The sequence below is a fragment of the Phalacrocorax carbo genome, chromosome 3, assembly GCF_963921805.1.
Source record: "Phalacrocorax carbo chromosome 3, bPhaCar2.1, whole genome shotgun sequence".
In the NCBI taxonomy this organism is placed as follows: Eukaryota; Metazoa; Chordata; class Aves; order Suliformes; family Phalacrocoracidae; genus Phalacrocorax; species Phalacrocorax carbo.
The window spans coordinates 58,218,876-58,236,343 of NC_087515.1; the positions used below are offsets into that span (position 1 = coordinate 58,218,876).

The window sequence follows — 17,468 nt, forward strand, 5'->3', positions numbered from 1 at the left end:
AATGATGAATAGCTGATGCTACATGATGGTGGAAAAACTGGGATACAGGAAGAAAATGTAAAATTAACCAACCTTTTCCTTCAGATATTTCTGTTACCTATTGCCTCCTAACTAGTGTGTGCACACGGTTCTGCTTTCTGTGGGAGAGAAGACCAACAACTTAACTAGCTGTTAGAGTTTTGTGTTGCTAGCAGCTAGTGACGAGCATAATTTCCTTCAGCTGGGGGTGGAAGGGGAAGAACTGTGCTCTGGTCTGAGAAATTCTGGCCCAGCTGGCTGCTGAATTAATCAAACAGCAGAAAAACAACAGGCTTATAGATCTATTCAATAAGTATACAGCACACTCTGATTTTTTTATTTTTTTTAATGAATTCAAATTCTGCACTGTGATCATCAGGAAGAAGAATATATTTGTTTTGATTAAATTAGTAGGATTAAAAACTGGGGTTTAATGGAGGGGTTTAAATTTGTTCCATTTCATTTGTTCCATACCCAGCTGGGACTGGGTATTCATTATTTTACTTTGTAAGTGCTTCAGATTTGGAAGGGAATCAAGTCAGTTTTATAAAGCAAATTGTGATATTGAATAGGTTTAAAATTTAATATCCTAAGAAATACACGCACTTTAGAAAGACTTACAAATTACTTAAATACAAGAAACCAAACGCAGTAGCAGTGGCAGTTATTTTTAGATGGTCCTAAAAAGAAAACTCATTTATGGATAAAATATTGAAGTTACATTTTATTCTAAAAGCAGAAAATTTCATGGGGTACAGATTAAATGAACCTTTATGAAAATTGTTTGAGATTTTTTTCTGCATAATTAGTTATAATCTTACGAATTAAAACAATCTGTAGCTATAAAGGAGCCTACGGAAGTGAAAACCAACCATAATTTCATTGTTCTTTTTAATATCTTTTCCTTTTCTTTGCATTTAGGCAGTCAGCTTTGGATTCAAGTGAGAGTAGTTGGGTATATGTACAACATAGCACCAGGCTGCTTCTATGGAAATGATGAAGCCTCAGCCGTTCTGGCACAGAGCTGACGTGCTGGTGTTGCCTTGTGTTTTGATCCTAACTTCGAAAATTAACATATTAAGAAACAGAAATTTATTCTTTACTAATTCAGAAAAGGGACAAATACATTGTTTTGCTACCTGTTTCTCTTATTACCTCTTTGTGGGTCTGTTGGGGCTTGTAGATAGTGGACGTTTGCAAAATGCAAAGAGTGAAGAAACTTCTTTCCCTCCTTTCTTTCCTTTCCTTCAGTCTCCCCCAAGGAGACACTTGCTATGCTCTACTAAAACCAGTTTTACTATTTTGGTTTCAATCTATTTTTATCCGAGGCCAAATATTCCGCTTCATTTTCCTCTGAAGTCTATGTTCAGATGTGATGCTTAGAAAGGGGAAATTTGAATTTGTCTAAAATACTGTACTTATATAATGACCACGTGCTTTGATGTCTCTCATCTGTCTGTCTCTCCAATTTTCACACAGCATTAATTGTTCAAACAGTCAAATGAGCCACTGCTTATAACAGTACATTTTTTTCTATTCATGATCTGGTTCTTTCAAAATAAAATGGATTCTCTTCCCAAAATAATTTAGGAATAAATTGAAATAAATGCTTGTGGTTTCTAGATAGCACTCTGCATATAGTTTGATAGTGCTGTAGCCAGTTTTTTCTAAAATGGGCATTGGATTTTAGTGTAGAGGGATGTCATGACTTTCTTGTCTTTTGAATTCAGTTGATGTGAAATTTATACTTAATATCCAGCAAAACTTTTAGGGAGGAATAAGATTTTTTTAGAACTAAAATGCAGCAGTTCACACAGCTCCTTTTGTCCTCTCATCATCACAGTAATGCACCTCTAACTTTTGATTTCATTATGAATTCATTATCTACTCCTAGTCAACTCTGTGTCTGCTTTCATCCTGTGTCTATTACATATATATTGGTACAAGTCTTGAAAAATACCCTTTCTTCTTGTTGCTCTCTATTGATTCATGCCATTGATTCTGTCATGAAAGAAATACATCTGTCATTTCTTTAGGTAGTTTTAGCAAGTTCGTTCTTTCTCAGGTCTCAGTGGCCTTGCCTTCCACTTCAGCTTTTGTTCCCATGAACATCCTAGTGCTGATCACTTAATAACTCTGTTTCTGGTCTCTGCATGAAATAGGAAGAATATTTACCTACTGTCTTTTAAGTTTATTCAGAGCAAAATCGTTACTATTTCTGGCACACTCTGTAAATACAATATGTTAGAACTCTTGAGGTAACATCTAAATAAATTCTTTATGCAACACTGTAACACTATTTATCCATTATGGTTTATGAGGGCACTTTCTTTTTCTCCTTGGAAGTGTAAGGTTTTCTCCCTGTTTTAACTCTAAGCTTAAGTTTAACTCAGAAATGTTGCACCTTAGAATTGAATTCCTTAAAATGTGGACTCTTGTTTTTTAGGGAGTAACAGGTGCTTTGGCAGTTTTGATGAAAGATGCAATTAAGCCCACACTAATGCAGACATTAGAGGTGAGTATGGCTTATGATGCCTGCCCTTCTCTGGCTTTCAAATTCCATATTGTGCTTGTGCTTCTCTCCAGTGACTGCACTTAACTTCCAAGGTTCAAGCCAGGGTCAAATCCATAAAGGCATTTCAGCAAATGTTCATTTGTGTATGTTAACTAATCAACTCTATCTGCATTTATACCTTTTTGGTGTGTTTTTCCTTTATTTGAGAAAAGCCTTCTCTGGCTTTAGTCCTAATTTTGCCTGGTGTTGCAAACAAGCTGCAGTGCACTGTTGAACTGCTTCTGAGCACACCAGAAGGCAGGTTGGGCTTCCAAGTAATAGGCTTCCTTCTGTTTCCCATCTTGCTTTTCTAGGGAAGTTTCTTTTTTATGTATTTCCTTTATATGTATGTTCCCATGATGATTCCCACAGCCCAGCATTTTGAGTGGAAAATAAATGCTTTGCTGAGTCCATTCTATTCTGTATTGTAGTTTGTGTCGTTCAGAAACACAGGAGGGTCCTTTTGCCTATTTAGACTTCTTCAGAAGACAGCTCCCAGCTACCTTATCTCGCCATAGTGCTGTCATGGACTAAATGAAGCTTTGCTGGCCTATGAGACGATTGTTTTTACACTTACCCTAGTGAACTTTCTTCCAACAGCTCAACGCAGAATTAGTACAACCTAACTTTGTGACTTTGTGGCAGTCTAGTATTGCCTTTTCAGTAGTAAGCTGAATGATGAGCAATATTCATGGAGAGAGGGAGGAAGAAAAATGGGGAAATAATGAAGCCATTTTGAAAACAAATGCATTTGGAAAAAAAATTAATATATGTTATTGAAAGTTTGACCATCGAAGTTATGTAGCTGGAATATTTCATAGCAGTTCCTGGTGTGGTGAAAAGTTTAAGAATGTAGAAAGATACCAATGCAATCCCCAGCTGGTAAAAATGTCTCATTTTCTATAGCATATCAAAATTATAATTACCTTTTTGCTTTTGTGTTTGGTTGGGGACAGCTTCCTACTCTCAGGGAATATTAGAAAAATAGAATTTAAGTCTTATGTTATTTTACTATAGCCATCTTAATTATTTTCTCCTGCAAGGAACATTCATTCTTTCATGTGGCTGTACGAAGAATATATGTGTGTGTCAGAATTTAACTGCAGGTTGCGGAGGATTGAGAATGTCATGGCCAGAACTGTGTATTAAATCGCCACTTGGATAACATTGTATGCATTAAGCATCAGTGACAAGGTAGCTTTGATTCTGAGTGTTTAGTCTAATTCACTCTGTTTGCACTTTGCATATCTGTTAGAAAATAATGTGGTTTTGTTGTAGTGTTCTAAAAGACAATTTAAAATGTCAGAAGAGTTTCTTTTGGTCTATGGGCATTTGGTTCTGGGACTTGCATGCTTTTTTTTTTCACTGCATTTCTTTATATTCACATTTTTATGCAATAAAAATCCTGCCTTTTATGTGGTATTCTTTTCTAGTCTAATCTGTGCTATGGCTGAAACATCTGCCAACTTTCATCAAAGACTATTGCTTGTTAGGAGGACCCTGACCGCAGTACCCGAGGATATTCTTCCAAAAAATTCTTCTTGCAAATTTATTTTTAAAAGAGCAAACTAAAGCAGCTCAGAAGGCTGCTTCATGCTCCACTGCTGCCATTTGAGTCTCAAAGATGAACTTTTGTCACCTTTCAAATACCTGTTGGCTTGCAGGCTAATCTGAGTCACCTATGCAAAACTGGAAATCTCCAGTTTATCTAAATCTTTTCCAAGATAGTGCTGTGCTTTGGCTAATGTGTGTCTTTTGGACTGTGTCACTGCGCTTGTGTAGAGACGCAGTGGCCTAGTCAGTTACTGCCTGTGCTGTTGTTGCTGTTCTTAAGCCTCAAGCTTGTGTCATGTCCCATTTTGTGAATAAATACCTTCCATTATTTTTAAATATTCATGTCAATTGTGCTAATTTTAATAGCTTCAGTTTTTCCAAAAAAAGGGAGGGGAGGGGAACAAGGAGGATATTTTGCCCTGCACACTTGAATGTAGCACAGTGATCCACCTGTGAGCTTAGAGCCCTTCAGCGTGACAGATTTTAAGACAAGCTAATCCCAGCGTACCCTGAGGTGGTGGATGTAATAACGTCTCTTCTGCTACAGGGAACAACATATTTCTGATGAGTGTGTAAATTGAAAGTCTTTCTTCTTGCAAACCAGAAATGAGGAGACCTGAAGCCTAAATTACACTTGAAATAATAAGTAGCATCCAAAAGAAGAAGGACCTCTTAGGTTTCCAAAGAGGCTACCAATAGTAATTGGGCAACATAATCCTAATCCCTTCAGGGAGAATAAATTCTCTATAGGAGTGTAAAGACCTTTAGCAACAGCACCACAACTTGACAACAGTAGCATCAGAAATGATCCTGTGACAAGGACATCCAGTGTCTACAGCACACTGGTGGTATAAAAACCAGAATAAGATGATTAAACAGAACACAAACGCAGCTCAGGCTGTTCTGTGGGCCTGTCCTGCCAGTAGAGATGAAACTGTTCACCAAAGCAGGTCTTCCAGATTGCTTCAGTATTGGGGAATGACAGAAAGACTGTCTGAGGAGGTGGAGCAGGAGACCTTCTGGGTGACTCCCAGATGATACTGACAGTTAATTTGGCATGATTTGTAAGTGATAGTGTCTGTGGTTAGCAGCAGCTGAAAGTAGCCATTGCAGAGATAGCTGCATTCCTCTGTGATCTGTCAAAAAGCTGATAGATGGGTATTGTCTTAAGCTGTGGAGGCCTGGGGAGTTGCTTTTAATGACCTATGAAGGGGGAGAAGAACGACCTACTCAGTAGACTTGCACCAGCTATATATGAGTGTCTGCATGCACTGAAGATGATGTTGAGTTCATAAATCAAAAATGATCGAATGTCAGTCCTGTGTGGAACTGAACTGTCAACCTGTGTCAGTGCTTTGTTTCATATGTGAATTGATGTGTGTATTCTAACTTGCTGGTTTTTAAAGTGGTTTCTTGGTGGTTTGATTTCCATCACAACCCTCATCAGAAATGGCGCCTCAAAGCATTAGTGATTGACAGTGTTTCATATGAAGAAATGACAGTAAAATCTCAAAATGGGAAACACGGGGTGCTCCAACTACAATAACTGTAGGCTTCAGTGGAACTTATATCCAAAGCTGTAGAATTGAGATGACTTTGTTTGAAATGTACGTATTGATTTCATAGTGTTCATCCATGTTTGTCATGACAGATTTGTTCCCTTGTGAACTGATTGGACTAGATGTGAACTGATTGGACTAGATGATCCCTGAGTTCCCTTCCAACCTGCGATACTGTGATCCCTTAAAATTTAGCATTTATTTATACCATGCATAACATAGCAGCTGCTCTATGGGACTACTCTTTGTAGTTGCAGGCTGGCTGCTCTGGGATGGTCTGCTCGTGTTACATTTGAAGTGCCACTCACAGTAAAGGTGAGGGGTGGATGGTAACAAGTATTACAAACACCCACCTAGGAGCCAGATAACTTCAGATATTTATTGACATTATCGGTTTATTTCTTTTACTAAAACTTGGATAATAAAATTTCCTGTACTGAAAACAGTCAGCAGAATCGCATCCCTGTGCCACTGTTTGTTCCTGCATATAGTTTATTAAGAGTGTAACAATAAGTGGCACTCTGCAGAGTGGGATGGATAGGCTGACATAGTTACCGAAGCTGGCCCAAGAAGACATTGTTGTCCCTGTTCCAGGGTGTGCCTGAGGCTCCTGAGGTTCTGCTGGAGTTCACTCCCTTCAGTACCAGACTGTACTTGTATTCCAGGATTGCTCTTGTAAAAAGACCATTTGAATAACTCTTCTGGTGGATTTCAGAGCTCTAGGGGAGTATCTGTCCATGCTAGTGGTTTAGTAGTATGTTTGGATATCGAGTTAGTGGCAGGGGGACTCTTGGCTACCCGTATTCTGGATGTTGGACCCCACAACCCAAATTTCCTTTCCATCCATGTTGTATGGATGAACTCTTGGAAGCACAGTTGCACAGGGAATGTTGTGGGAGACCCTTCTGGCCCCCACTCTGCATAGCTGCCACAGTATGGGCTGGGCTGCCCTCATCATCTGTGTTTGTGCTTCCACACACCACACCTGCCTGTGTGTGTGTTGGGCTCTGAGAGCAGCCCCGTAGTTGCTTGCCACAAGAAATTAAGTGCTTGGAAGAGTAAAATTAAATTTAGTGCGTAATAAAACACAAATCAGAATAAATTCTGTGGATTTAAATCTGGTAGCTGAAAACTGCAGTCTATTTATTTGAACACCAGAAGGGTAAATACTGAGTTAAAGTAAAACTTAAGCTTAGGTTAGTGGAAGTGGTTTGCATTTTATTTTGTATAAGTTAAAAGATTACCCCTATCCCAAAGAGCTTATATTTTGCACAGCACCTCCCATTAAATTGATGCCTAAATACTATAAGAAGCTTATATTTAATTTTTTTGCATAAATATGTAAATCCCCAATTGGTATTGCAGCATGTGGTCATTAGCAAATAGAAAACAAGAAGAAAAAATCCTAAGTAAACACTATGAAGTCAGTGTGTTATGATTATAATAATCTGCATTATTCCTTTTGTTAAAGGGCATAATTTTTGGTTTATTTACTTTTTCTGCTCCAGTTCCACTGTTTCCTCTCTAGTTTTTGGAGAATATCCCCTGCCCATATATATGCATATTCTCCTATTCCACTCTTGATTAAAGGAAAAAAAATCCCCTCTTTTATTAGAACAAACCTGAAATTTGATGTGCCAGTGGCTAAAAAGTTACTTGTCTTTGCTCTGAACAAAACAATTAATTATGTATAATTACTTCTAGAGGAAGCAATAAGAAAACAGATGCTTGTTGTTTATATGTTTTATGATTTGTATTCGCTGTTACTGAAACAGGAAAATCTGTTTTCTATAGTAGCAAGTATTTTGCTACTGTAATCCAGTTGTTCTGGTGTTTTATGGAAAACATGAAAATTTTTTTCTATGTAGGTTGTTTTCTTAAGACACTGGTGGTGGGGGAGAACAACTGGCTTTTATTATATGGTTAATAGTTTCCAAGTTGTGGTTCATGGGGCTGTTGGATGTGGCCTGCAGCTGATCCGTGGAACACCATCCTCCTTAATTGGCATTTCTGGTCAAAAATTGAGGAAGATTGCCCAGTAGCTGGCCTGAAATTGTGAGGGTTGGCAGTAGCTCCTAATACTATGTGTGTGTGAATGTGTGAAGAACATTGATGGAGATAATCTGAAGTTGTCTGCTTACCTTTTCTAAAGAAACCAGCTGGGGTTTTCTAAAAGCATTAACACAACAGTGGGGAATTGTTTGCTTGAGTATTTTATAGTAAGTCAGCTGGAGGGAAATCCTTCCATTTGATTGTGTATTCTGACTTGGAGAAAAGATAGCGGTTAATATCTCTCACCTAATCCTAATCCCTTTCTGTAGATACTAATTTTCTAATTTCTGTTTTCCTTGTGATGCCTGCCAAAAAAATAACAGGGAAGCTGAGATATGCTTGCTCTCTGACAAATTTCCCTGTGCCATTCCTCTGTTAACTCCTTGCCCATGCTTTTGCTGTTTTAGATTGCTCCTTGCTACAGAGTCTACTTTCCTTGTATATTTGTATGGTGTCTAGCGTAGGGGAATTCAGCTTTGCTCCCGGGACTCCCAGGCACTCAGCCAGCAGCTGTGAATGCTTTTTCCATTGTATGTGAGCATCCCCACTGCACCCCAGCCATGTCCCTTCCCTTATCCCTCTCCAGCCCCTTAACCATTGACTCTGGTCCCTCATTGCTTCCACTGGCTACTTTGCCTGCACAGGAATGGCAATTACAGGCAATGAGGAAAATAGGAGCAGTAAGGGATGGAGCAGGGCAGGAGTTGGGCTGTACTTGTGTACTCTCTGCAGTGATGTGCTTAGTGCTCTAGTACATGTGCCAGAATAGCATGCCACCGCATGGCAGAGGAAATAGGAAACATTAGTACAAGATTGGGTGAGAAGTTGTGTAAGTTACCTACAGGTTGCACTGCTGTCCGTTACCTTTCTGTGAATGAAGCAGGTTCTGACATCTAGGCCTGTCAGTAAATGGCATCTCAAGCACCTGAGATGTACCTAACGCCCCTGGATTATCTAACAGTGCTTACTCGTTTTGTGTGCTTTTGATTTATATAAAATCTTGATAGTCTGCAAGAGTATTGAGCTTGTGTTCCTATCTAGCCATTAAATTAATATGTTTTTTTTAATCATTCAGGGAACACCAGTATTTGTTCACGCTGGACCTTTTGCTAACATTGCACATGGAAATTCTTCTGTTTTGGCAGATAAAATTGCCCTTAAATTAGTTGGAGAGAAAGGATTTGTAGGTAAGTAATTATTTTGTTTATTATATTACGGTTTGTTGGTAAGTTGGCAAAGTGATGTAAGTGAACAGATAAACCAGCAATGAAAGGTAAGAATGCTACTTCATTTTATGCTAATATTAATAATAATCTTAAATCATCTTAAAGTTAACATGTAGAAAACCCAAAGGATTACTACTCTCACCCTGCCCTTTGTTTCAAGTGTTCCTGTCACCATGTTTGAGAATCTGCAAGGCAGCTGAACCAGTTAAATGGCTGGATCACATTGAAAGAAGTGTCCTGAAGTTCCTTGTATTAGATTTCATCTGACCCCTCTTGATAAATGGACAGAAGCCATTCCCTTTTCCTGTTGAATTATTTCTCTGCCAGTTCAGCAAACTCAGCCCACTCAGGGGTCAGATGTCCCTGAGCCAGTGCAGAGGAACACCAGAGGGAAGGTGGTAGAAGAAAGAGTAAGACTGCCTTATTTTGGTGGCAGTGAGCCATTAGGTTGGTCCAGCTGCGCTGTAAACCTCACCAGGAGGCCCTCATGTTCCCATGAAAGCATGTGGGTGGGCAGACTCTTTTTATGTTAAGAATTCAGCATTCACAAGCAACAATATACATGTAGAACTTACTGTTATGGTTGCAGGCAAAATAAACTTGTGGCTGAACAGTGAACTAGTTTTTAGAAAAATTGCTGTGGAAGGGGTGTTGCTACTTTGCAGTAGTAATGCCTTTGCACTGGTGCAGCCATTCTCTTCTGAGTCCTGAACACCCAGATTGGCTTACATTAATCCTAAAGTTGAACTGTGAGGACCTGTGGAGCAGTGCTCTATAAGAGGTGAAGTCATAAGAAACATGAGGTTTCTTACACTAGCACCCTTCAACTAGCAAAGAAATATGTCTGTATATGCTTATGTCATACCTACATATTGCTGTACATTACATAAAGAGAATCAAATTACTTGAGAGTACTTTTTCTATCTAAATTCACTGGTAGTTGTAGAGAGGATGGGGGAGTTGTTTGCATTGTTATAGAATGTATATATTTTTTGTTATGAAACAAATCAACCTATATTTTTACAGATAGAGAATAGAAGGGTTTCTTATACAAAGTTGTTAACTAGTGAACAAGAAGACAGAGGGATATCTTACAAAAATCTTAAAAAGTAACAGAAATAAATACCAATAAAAAATAGGATTGAAACCTGTTGTAGATCATATGGACTTTGAAAAAAAACCCTAAAGAAATATGTCACTTCAGTTATTCTCTGAATAACAAAAATGTTGAACAGGTACAGGGAAGGGAGAGATCGCTCACCAGTTACCATCACAGGCAAAACAGACTCTACCTGGGGAAATTAGTTTAATTTTTACTACCAATCAAATCAGTGTAGGATAATGAGAAATAAAACCAAATCTTAAAAACACCTTTCATCCACCTCTCCCTTCTTCCTGGGCTCAACTTCACTCACGATTTTCTCTACCTCCTCCCCTCCAGCAGCGCAGGGGGAGGGGGAACGGGGGTTGCAGTCAGCTCATAACACATTGTCTATGCCACTCCTTCCTCCCAGGGGGAAGACTCCTCGCACTCTTCCTCTGCTCCAATGTGGGTTTCCTCCCATGGGAGACAGTTCTTCATCAATTTCTCCAGTGAGAGTCCTTCCCACGGGCTGCAGTTCTTTACAAACTGCTCCAGCGTGGGCCCTTCCCTTGGGGTCACAAGTCCTGCCAGCAAACCTGCTCCAGTGTGGGCTCCTCTCTTCACAGGGCCACAGGTCCTGCCATGACCCTGCTCCAGCATGGGCTTCCCATGGGGTCACAGCCTCCTTCAGGCATCCACCTGCTGTAGCGTGGGGTCCTCCATGGGCTGCAGGTGGATATCTGCTCCACTGTTAACCGCCGTGGGCTGCAGGGGCACAGCCTGCCTCACCATGGTCTTCAAAGCTGCAGGGGAATCTCTGCACCGGTGCCTGAAGTATCTCCTCCCCCTCCTTCTCTGACCCTGGTGTCTGCAGAGTTGTTTCTCTCACATATTCTCACTCCTCTGTTCTGACGGGTGCTGGTGGTGTGCAGGAGTTTTTCCCCCTCCTTAAATATGTCGTACCAGAGTTGCTACCACAGTTGCTGGTGGATGAGCTCAGCCTTGGCCAGCAGTGGGTCAATCTTGGAGCTGGCCGGCATTGGCTCTATCCATACATAGGGGAAGCTTCTAGCAGCGTCTCACAGAAGCCACCCCTGTAGCCTCCCCTCCCCAAAACTTTGCCACGCAGACCCAATTCATGTGTATTTCATTATCTTGAGGGCTTTCTTCTTTTTAAAGAATATTTATTGATTTTCTATTTTCTCATTTTTTGTTCATCTTTATAGAAGTAAGTTTCTGATCTCCCTAAGGATTCTGTGCCTAGACAAAATGTTCTCCATCCTTTTTCTTTTAAACGGAGAAGCAAAGTGCACGCAATGATTTTTAGATCCTTGGTAGTAGGGTATTACTAACAACATTAGTTCCTAGGGTCAGTTTTGCTAACCTCTGCTTTTCTGATTCAATATAATTTGCAAAGATTGTTGGACATTTGCATGTAATATTTTGTTAGCAAGAGCATTCCTGGGAAAAGTTTGATTCAGTTTTCTGCTCTCCCTTCTTATATTTAGGTAGAAGTAACTAGGGAAAATGCTGACCTGCGTAAGAAAATAAAGCATTGCAGTTGAGGTGGTGAAACATGAAGTTTTCAAGGTAGTCTGGGCATGTGTTGTGTGCTTGTGTTTCCTTTTTAAAACGCATGATTGTATCAAGAAAAACACTTGGTTTTTTCCAGTGTTACCCTTGTACGGCTAAAGGGTCTGTTCATTGCCCTCTAATAATCAAACATCCATTCAAAGTAAGGCCATTTTGCATTCTGAATACACTTATTTAATGATAATAGAATCAGTATTTCATTAAGCCATGTTTCTTTGTTATGTGGCTTTCTAAAATGAAGAGCTAAAGCGTTTAGGGTAGCTAATATTTTTTGTAGGCTGGGTGAAGTGACTCTTTCTGCAGTGAGCTGGCTTTTCAAGTGGGAAGACTGTTTTATATCATCTGAATGGAAGTAGGTTGGCGGCAGTCTTGAGTCTTGATCCAGGTTTTGGAGCCTGAAAAGTGTCACCTTGGATTTTGATTCCTCTTCCCTCAGACACTGAGAGCGTATCCTTGCATTTCATGCTTATTTTAAAAATTTTTATTTTGTTATCCACCTGTTTGTCTTTAACACTCTTTTTTGCTTTGTTCATCTTTGGCCCCAGTTTCTCTGTTGGGAGACAAAGCTGTATAGCTGCAATAGAGGAAAACCTTTGTGTATTGCCAGCTAAAGGCTCTCGTTCAGGTTTTATTCTACAGAACACAAATCCCTGTGAAACTGGCTTCAAAATGAGACTGCCTTTGCTCTGCTGAGCAAAGAACTTCAGCATGATTTTTAGATTCTTGTTAGATATTAAAAGCAGTAGTTCCTAGAGTGGCCTACCTAAATCAACTTTGCAGCTAGTCACAAGTGTAAATGGTTGTTCTAATGGTTGTAATGACTGTAAGCTTTATGTTTAAATAAAATAAGTTGTTTCTGGTAACTAGTCAGGGCACACGGGCAGAGACTACACGTAGCACTTGCTGGTTTATTAAATACTGTCCTATCCTACCCTTGCAACTGAAGTCTGAAATGACAGCTACAAAGTGTGCACCAGTCCCCATTGAGGTCATGTCCCTAAGGCAGAGAGCCCAATGCCTTGTGAAGTTACACAGCAAAGCAGTTGGCAAGAAACCCAATTCTGCTCGCTGTGGGGTGCACCTGAACCCCATACTGCTGTTGAAACTCAGTGGGGAAAGCTGATCCTGTAGTGGATTCGGGCAGTAGGAACGCAGGATGGCTATGCTGCAGTTCTCTAACTAGCTGCCCAAGTTTAGTTACTCACTCTTGCTAAAAGTAAAAATGTTCACTGCTCCACGTTTCTCTTTTACCACTGTTCTCGTGCAGTTCAGTCTCATTAGGTTCTTGTATAAGCGATTGCGGTTCATGTTTTGCCATGTACGTTAGTTGCATAAGCTCATGAAAGAGTCCAAGAGGCATTGAAAAATAGTGTAAGGTAAGTGGCAGAACTGCATGGCTGGCAGAGGCATTTTAGGCACCATGAGCTATGAGATTGGCTCTTAGCCTTCTGCAGCTGCATCCAAAGCGGGAACATAAGAAATCTGTGACAGGGTCTGCAATTAAATTAATTCCCTGTAGAGTAGAAGAAATATTTTAATTTACATATGCTAGATCACTCACTGTGAGGTGGGATGATGATACATATAAAATATATATAACGTATATTTATTATATCTTTATTTTATGTATTTATTATTTTATTTGTATATTTATTATTTTATTTTTTACTTAAGCCATAGTTATTTTAGAGCAGAGCCTCCTGGTAAGTGTGAAGATAGTACTAAGGAGAATAGCTTGTCCTGAACTTGCACCACAGTTTCACAAAAATAGATATTTTTTATTTTCTGTCCTGGCTTAAGCAGCCTCTTCCTTCCAGCTGCTTCTTTCCAGTCCTGTGCAACCCCTCATTTGCCAGCACACCTGTTCATAGAGCCACGTGATAAACTGAACTGGAGAGTTGGTCTTGACTGAAAACAACTACAACAAAAAAATCCCCTTCCTTCCCCTCACAGACAGTGCCTGGAAAAATGGCTAAATGCACTACAGGGGGAAGTCAAGATAATGCCACGTAAGATGGTGCATTTATAATATTATAGCCTATTCAGAGCTTTAAAGTGCCAGTAAAGCTGCTGTGGATGCACTAGCTAATCAGACTGAGCCCGCATCACCAGAGCAGCTATGCCTGTCTCCTTTCTCAGACTGTGCTCAACTGTTTTTGCATGACATCCCGGCAAAACCTATTGCCCTTTTTGTTGGCTTAGTTTTCTGCTGACTTAACACAGAAGCAGTTCAGCCCAGAGTCACAAAAACACCGGAGCTGGGGCAGGGGAGGGTGAGTTGGGACAGCCAGCAGCGAAAAACCAATCTGCTGTGTAGATCCCACTGTTTGTGTGACCATGTGCCATGGCCAAGGCAAAAAAAAAAGCCTCCCAAAATGTTCTTTTTAAATGCATTTTTAAACCTTACTTTCTCTGGCCTGCATTGGCTGTCTCTCTGCTTGCTCTGCAGTTGGAATTGCAACGTGCTGTGCCTTTTGAGTGGTGTCAGTTAACAATGATGTAGACATTCTGGTTTAAAAAAAAATCTAAACAAAGTTTAACCATTGAGTGCTGTTTTGAACTCTCACTAATTGAAGGCATTCCCTACTTCAGTTTCAGGTATCCAAGTGAATCACCAGCGCTCATTAGTTTAAAGATAACCTAAGACTTTTATCTCAGCTTGTCCATTCCCTCTTCCCTGAGCCTGGTTGCTACGTACTGACAACTCAGTCTTTTTGCTCTAATTTTGAGTTCTCTCAGTACGAGGTCTGCCACTGAACTTGTAGTGCAGTTTCTCAGCTAGTACTGGGTGCCTTGCACTTGTTTATCTTCTCAGCCTTTTACTGCTTCAGGCCCATTTCCCCTGCAAATTCCCCCCATCCTTGCTGTGAGCAAGCGTGGCCCGTTGAGGACAGCTGCGTGGTGCAGGCAGCCCCTGTGCCAGAGGGCAGCTTGTGCACTGCACAGCATCTGGGCCACATGGGGCAGACGTGCCAACAGCTCGGAAGCGTTGCACTGCAGCACGTTGAACATGCCAATCTTCACAGTTGCTATCGGAGCTTTGCAGTCCCTCACACATCCCTTTAGACCCTCTGGCAGCAGCCTGAAGTCTGTTCAGACATTTCATTTCCCTTTTTTATGAAAGGTTGCCTTATCTGGCCTGTTTAATCAATTCTACATCACTTGCTTTTGGTTCACCTTAATTGCTAAACAGCAAAGGCAGCTGACGTCTCAGCAGTGGCAAGGAAAGGAGCTTGGCATTGAGGCCAAGTCCTGTTCTATGACTGAGTGGGGAAATAATCTTTATCTGTATTTAGGCAAGTACTTCTTTGGGGTATTTTATTTTGTTTTGTTTTGTTTTGTGGTGTTAATATCTTTCATTCCCCTTCTGTTCTTCATCGCTGTCCTCTGATGTAGGAATGTCAAACTCATGGCTGATGCACACAAGCGGGTTAATACTGAAGGCCACACCTGGTGTAAATTGCAACTGAAATTTTTACCAGCAGCCCTGAGTATAAATTTGCCACTTTTGTAAAGCTTTAATTTTGTGCAAATTTCTCCTTGTGCTTGTGCTCTTATTTCATGATTCAGGGGAATGTATTTTGATTTGCTGGAAGTCCTCTTCTGAAATTACTTCTGTGCCTCATCTTTCTTTCCTCCATAGTTTCTTGCCGTTACTTTGGGGAAGATTTTCATTGTTTCAAAAGTGTCGTGGCAGTTTTTGCAAACAAGACCATTAACCAGGTTTCTTTTGGATGTCTAGGTTAGAGTGATTGCCTTAAGTGAACAAAGAACTGTTGTATTTGTTTCTCTGACAGCAGAAGTCCCAGGTCTGGACCAACACAATGTCTGATGTATATGTAAAATGCTTGATTTTAACTCTCAAGATGACACTATTTAAGGAGGAAAGTGTTCTTCATAATGTTTTGCCCATAAAATGCTGCAGTATAGGAAAGAAACATTTCACAAAACAGTTTTGGATGTTCTTAAACACACAACACTTCTCAAGAATTTGGGATATAATGTATGCATTCAGCCACACTGTAACTGCTGCCAGTTAAGAGTCCCAGTCATAAGAACTGCATGTGTGCCGAACAAAAAATAAAGTCCTTGTCCTAGAAAGACTTGCTATTTACTCAAAGGGCAAGAGGTGACAAGTGCCTACTGACAAGCAGCTGGCAATGGACAGGAAAACGTGCCTTTATCACAGTAGTATTGCCATCCTGCTCACCCAGCAGTTTTCTTTTTCTGACAAGTTTCCATGGGGGAAAGAAATTTTTGGTGTAGTTTGCAAGTAGACAAATGGTGAGAGGTCCTGTAGGGTTCAGGAGGCGTGCCTGTGTCAGAGAGAGCAGAGGAAAGAGTGCAAAGAAGCATCAATGAGATGGAATTTATTCTGGTTGCTGATGTCTCAAATGTCTCTCTGGGACAAAGTTTTGTTTAGAGAGAGGTGCCTTGAATTGCACCCAGGAGTAGAGAGGACTAGACTACAGCATCCATCCTAACTTGTCACCTTTCAGACATGCCATGAGGGCAAAGTGTTTTGCAATCCTTGTTTACTCCTATGGGCATGTATGCAGGCAGTCTTGCTAAGAAGGGAAAGGAGATATCAATAAAGCAAAAAAAGGACAGGGAAATTTTGGTAACTTTATCAACACAGAATGGAGCTAGTCACTCCTTGTGATGGGACTGGTGCTCGGCTCAGGGAGAGTTAATAATTTCTGATGCTTAAGACATTTAACAGTGTCAGGGCTTCTTACGTCACATCTCTCTGCTGCTCTATCCTCCTCCTGCGTTGGCTTAAAGCAACAAAATACCTTCTAAAACTCCCAGTTCCTTTTCTGCATCAGTCAGATTGTTTCTTAATACTCTGTTAAGGTGAATAGAAAGGTTGAACTATTAGCATTTTTTAGTCAGTGAATGCAGGCTGCACAAGAGGTGTTTTGAAGGATTAAAGGATGGAAGAGGAAGAGGAATGAGCTTTCCTGAGTCATATTTGTCAGTGAGTCAGAAATTATTGCAATAAACAACTCAGCAGATTGCCCCATCTATGTCTCTGATCCCTTGAAGGTATTGTTATAAATCCAGAAGAAAAGGAAACCGAAGTCCTTCTGAAGTTTGTTTTTCAGGCTTGGACTATCTGTTTGGCAGTTGCTTGCTTTCCTACTCCTAATAAGCACGTCCCATTCAACACTGAGAGTGTGCTGTGCTAGGCAAGGTCGAGTGTGACTTTGTCTTTCCTGGTGTCATGTAAGGTGACAAGAGGAGGGATACTGTAAGCTGTCTGTGCCTTTCTTACAAAAGGTTCACTTTCTGTTTCTTTCTTTAGTTGGTCCACTTGGTGTAGTTGGAAAGACTTTGTCACACATTTTTAATGGTATAAACTCAAGTAGAAGCAGTAAATTTTTATGAGCTAAGTAACTGACTTTATTGTGTTGGTACTCTTGTTAGAATAAACTAATGATGCTAGCTGCTCTATCTGTTTAGTACATACAAAGTTGTATTTCAAAGGGTATCCGTTTTACATACTCTCAGAGCAGACATTGTATAACAAGTTTATAAACCACCTTATGAAAATTGTATGTGTTTAGTACGTTAAGGGAATAATCTTCGGCAGATTTTTTTTATGTCATAAGACACTTCAAACTATGTTCTTAGAGGTAGCCTTTTTCCAAAAGAGGAAATAAAGCCCAAATAGTTTGGCTAAACTTCTTTTGGCACCGGTACTACATATGATATTATTACATTTAAATGTTGAGTTCAAGGATTTATTTTTTGTTTGTTTGTTGCTCGATACCACTAGAAAGAGGTTCCATGTGGTGAACCTCCAGAGAGCTTTAATTTTTAAG

The 17,468-nt window shown here is 40.1% G+C and overlaps 1 protein-coding gene across 4 annotated transcripts in view; it reads left to right on the plus strand.

Annotated features, from left to right (window-relative positions):
• Positions 1 to 17,468, plus strand: part of MTHFD1L (methylenetetrahydrofolate dehydrogenase (NADP+ dependent) 1 like) — a 161,554-nt gene that overhangs the window by 57,926 nt on the left and 86,160 nt on the right. For 3 of the 4 annotated variants that reach the window (XM_064447033.1, XM_064447035.1, XM_064447036.1), the window contains 2 exons: positions 2,465 to 2,533; positions 8,813 to 8,924. In XM_064447033.1, coding sequence (XP_064303103.1) covers positions 2,465 to 2,533; positions 8,813 to 8,924 — 181 coding nt within the window. The remainder of the gene's footprint in view (positions 1 to 2,464; positions 2,534 to 8,812; positions 8,925 to 17,468) is intronic. The other variant, XM_064447034.1, reaches the window with a different exon arrangement.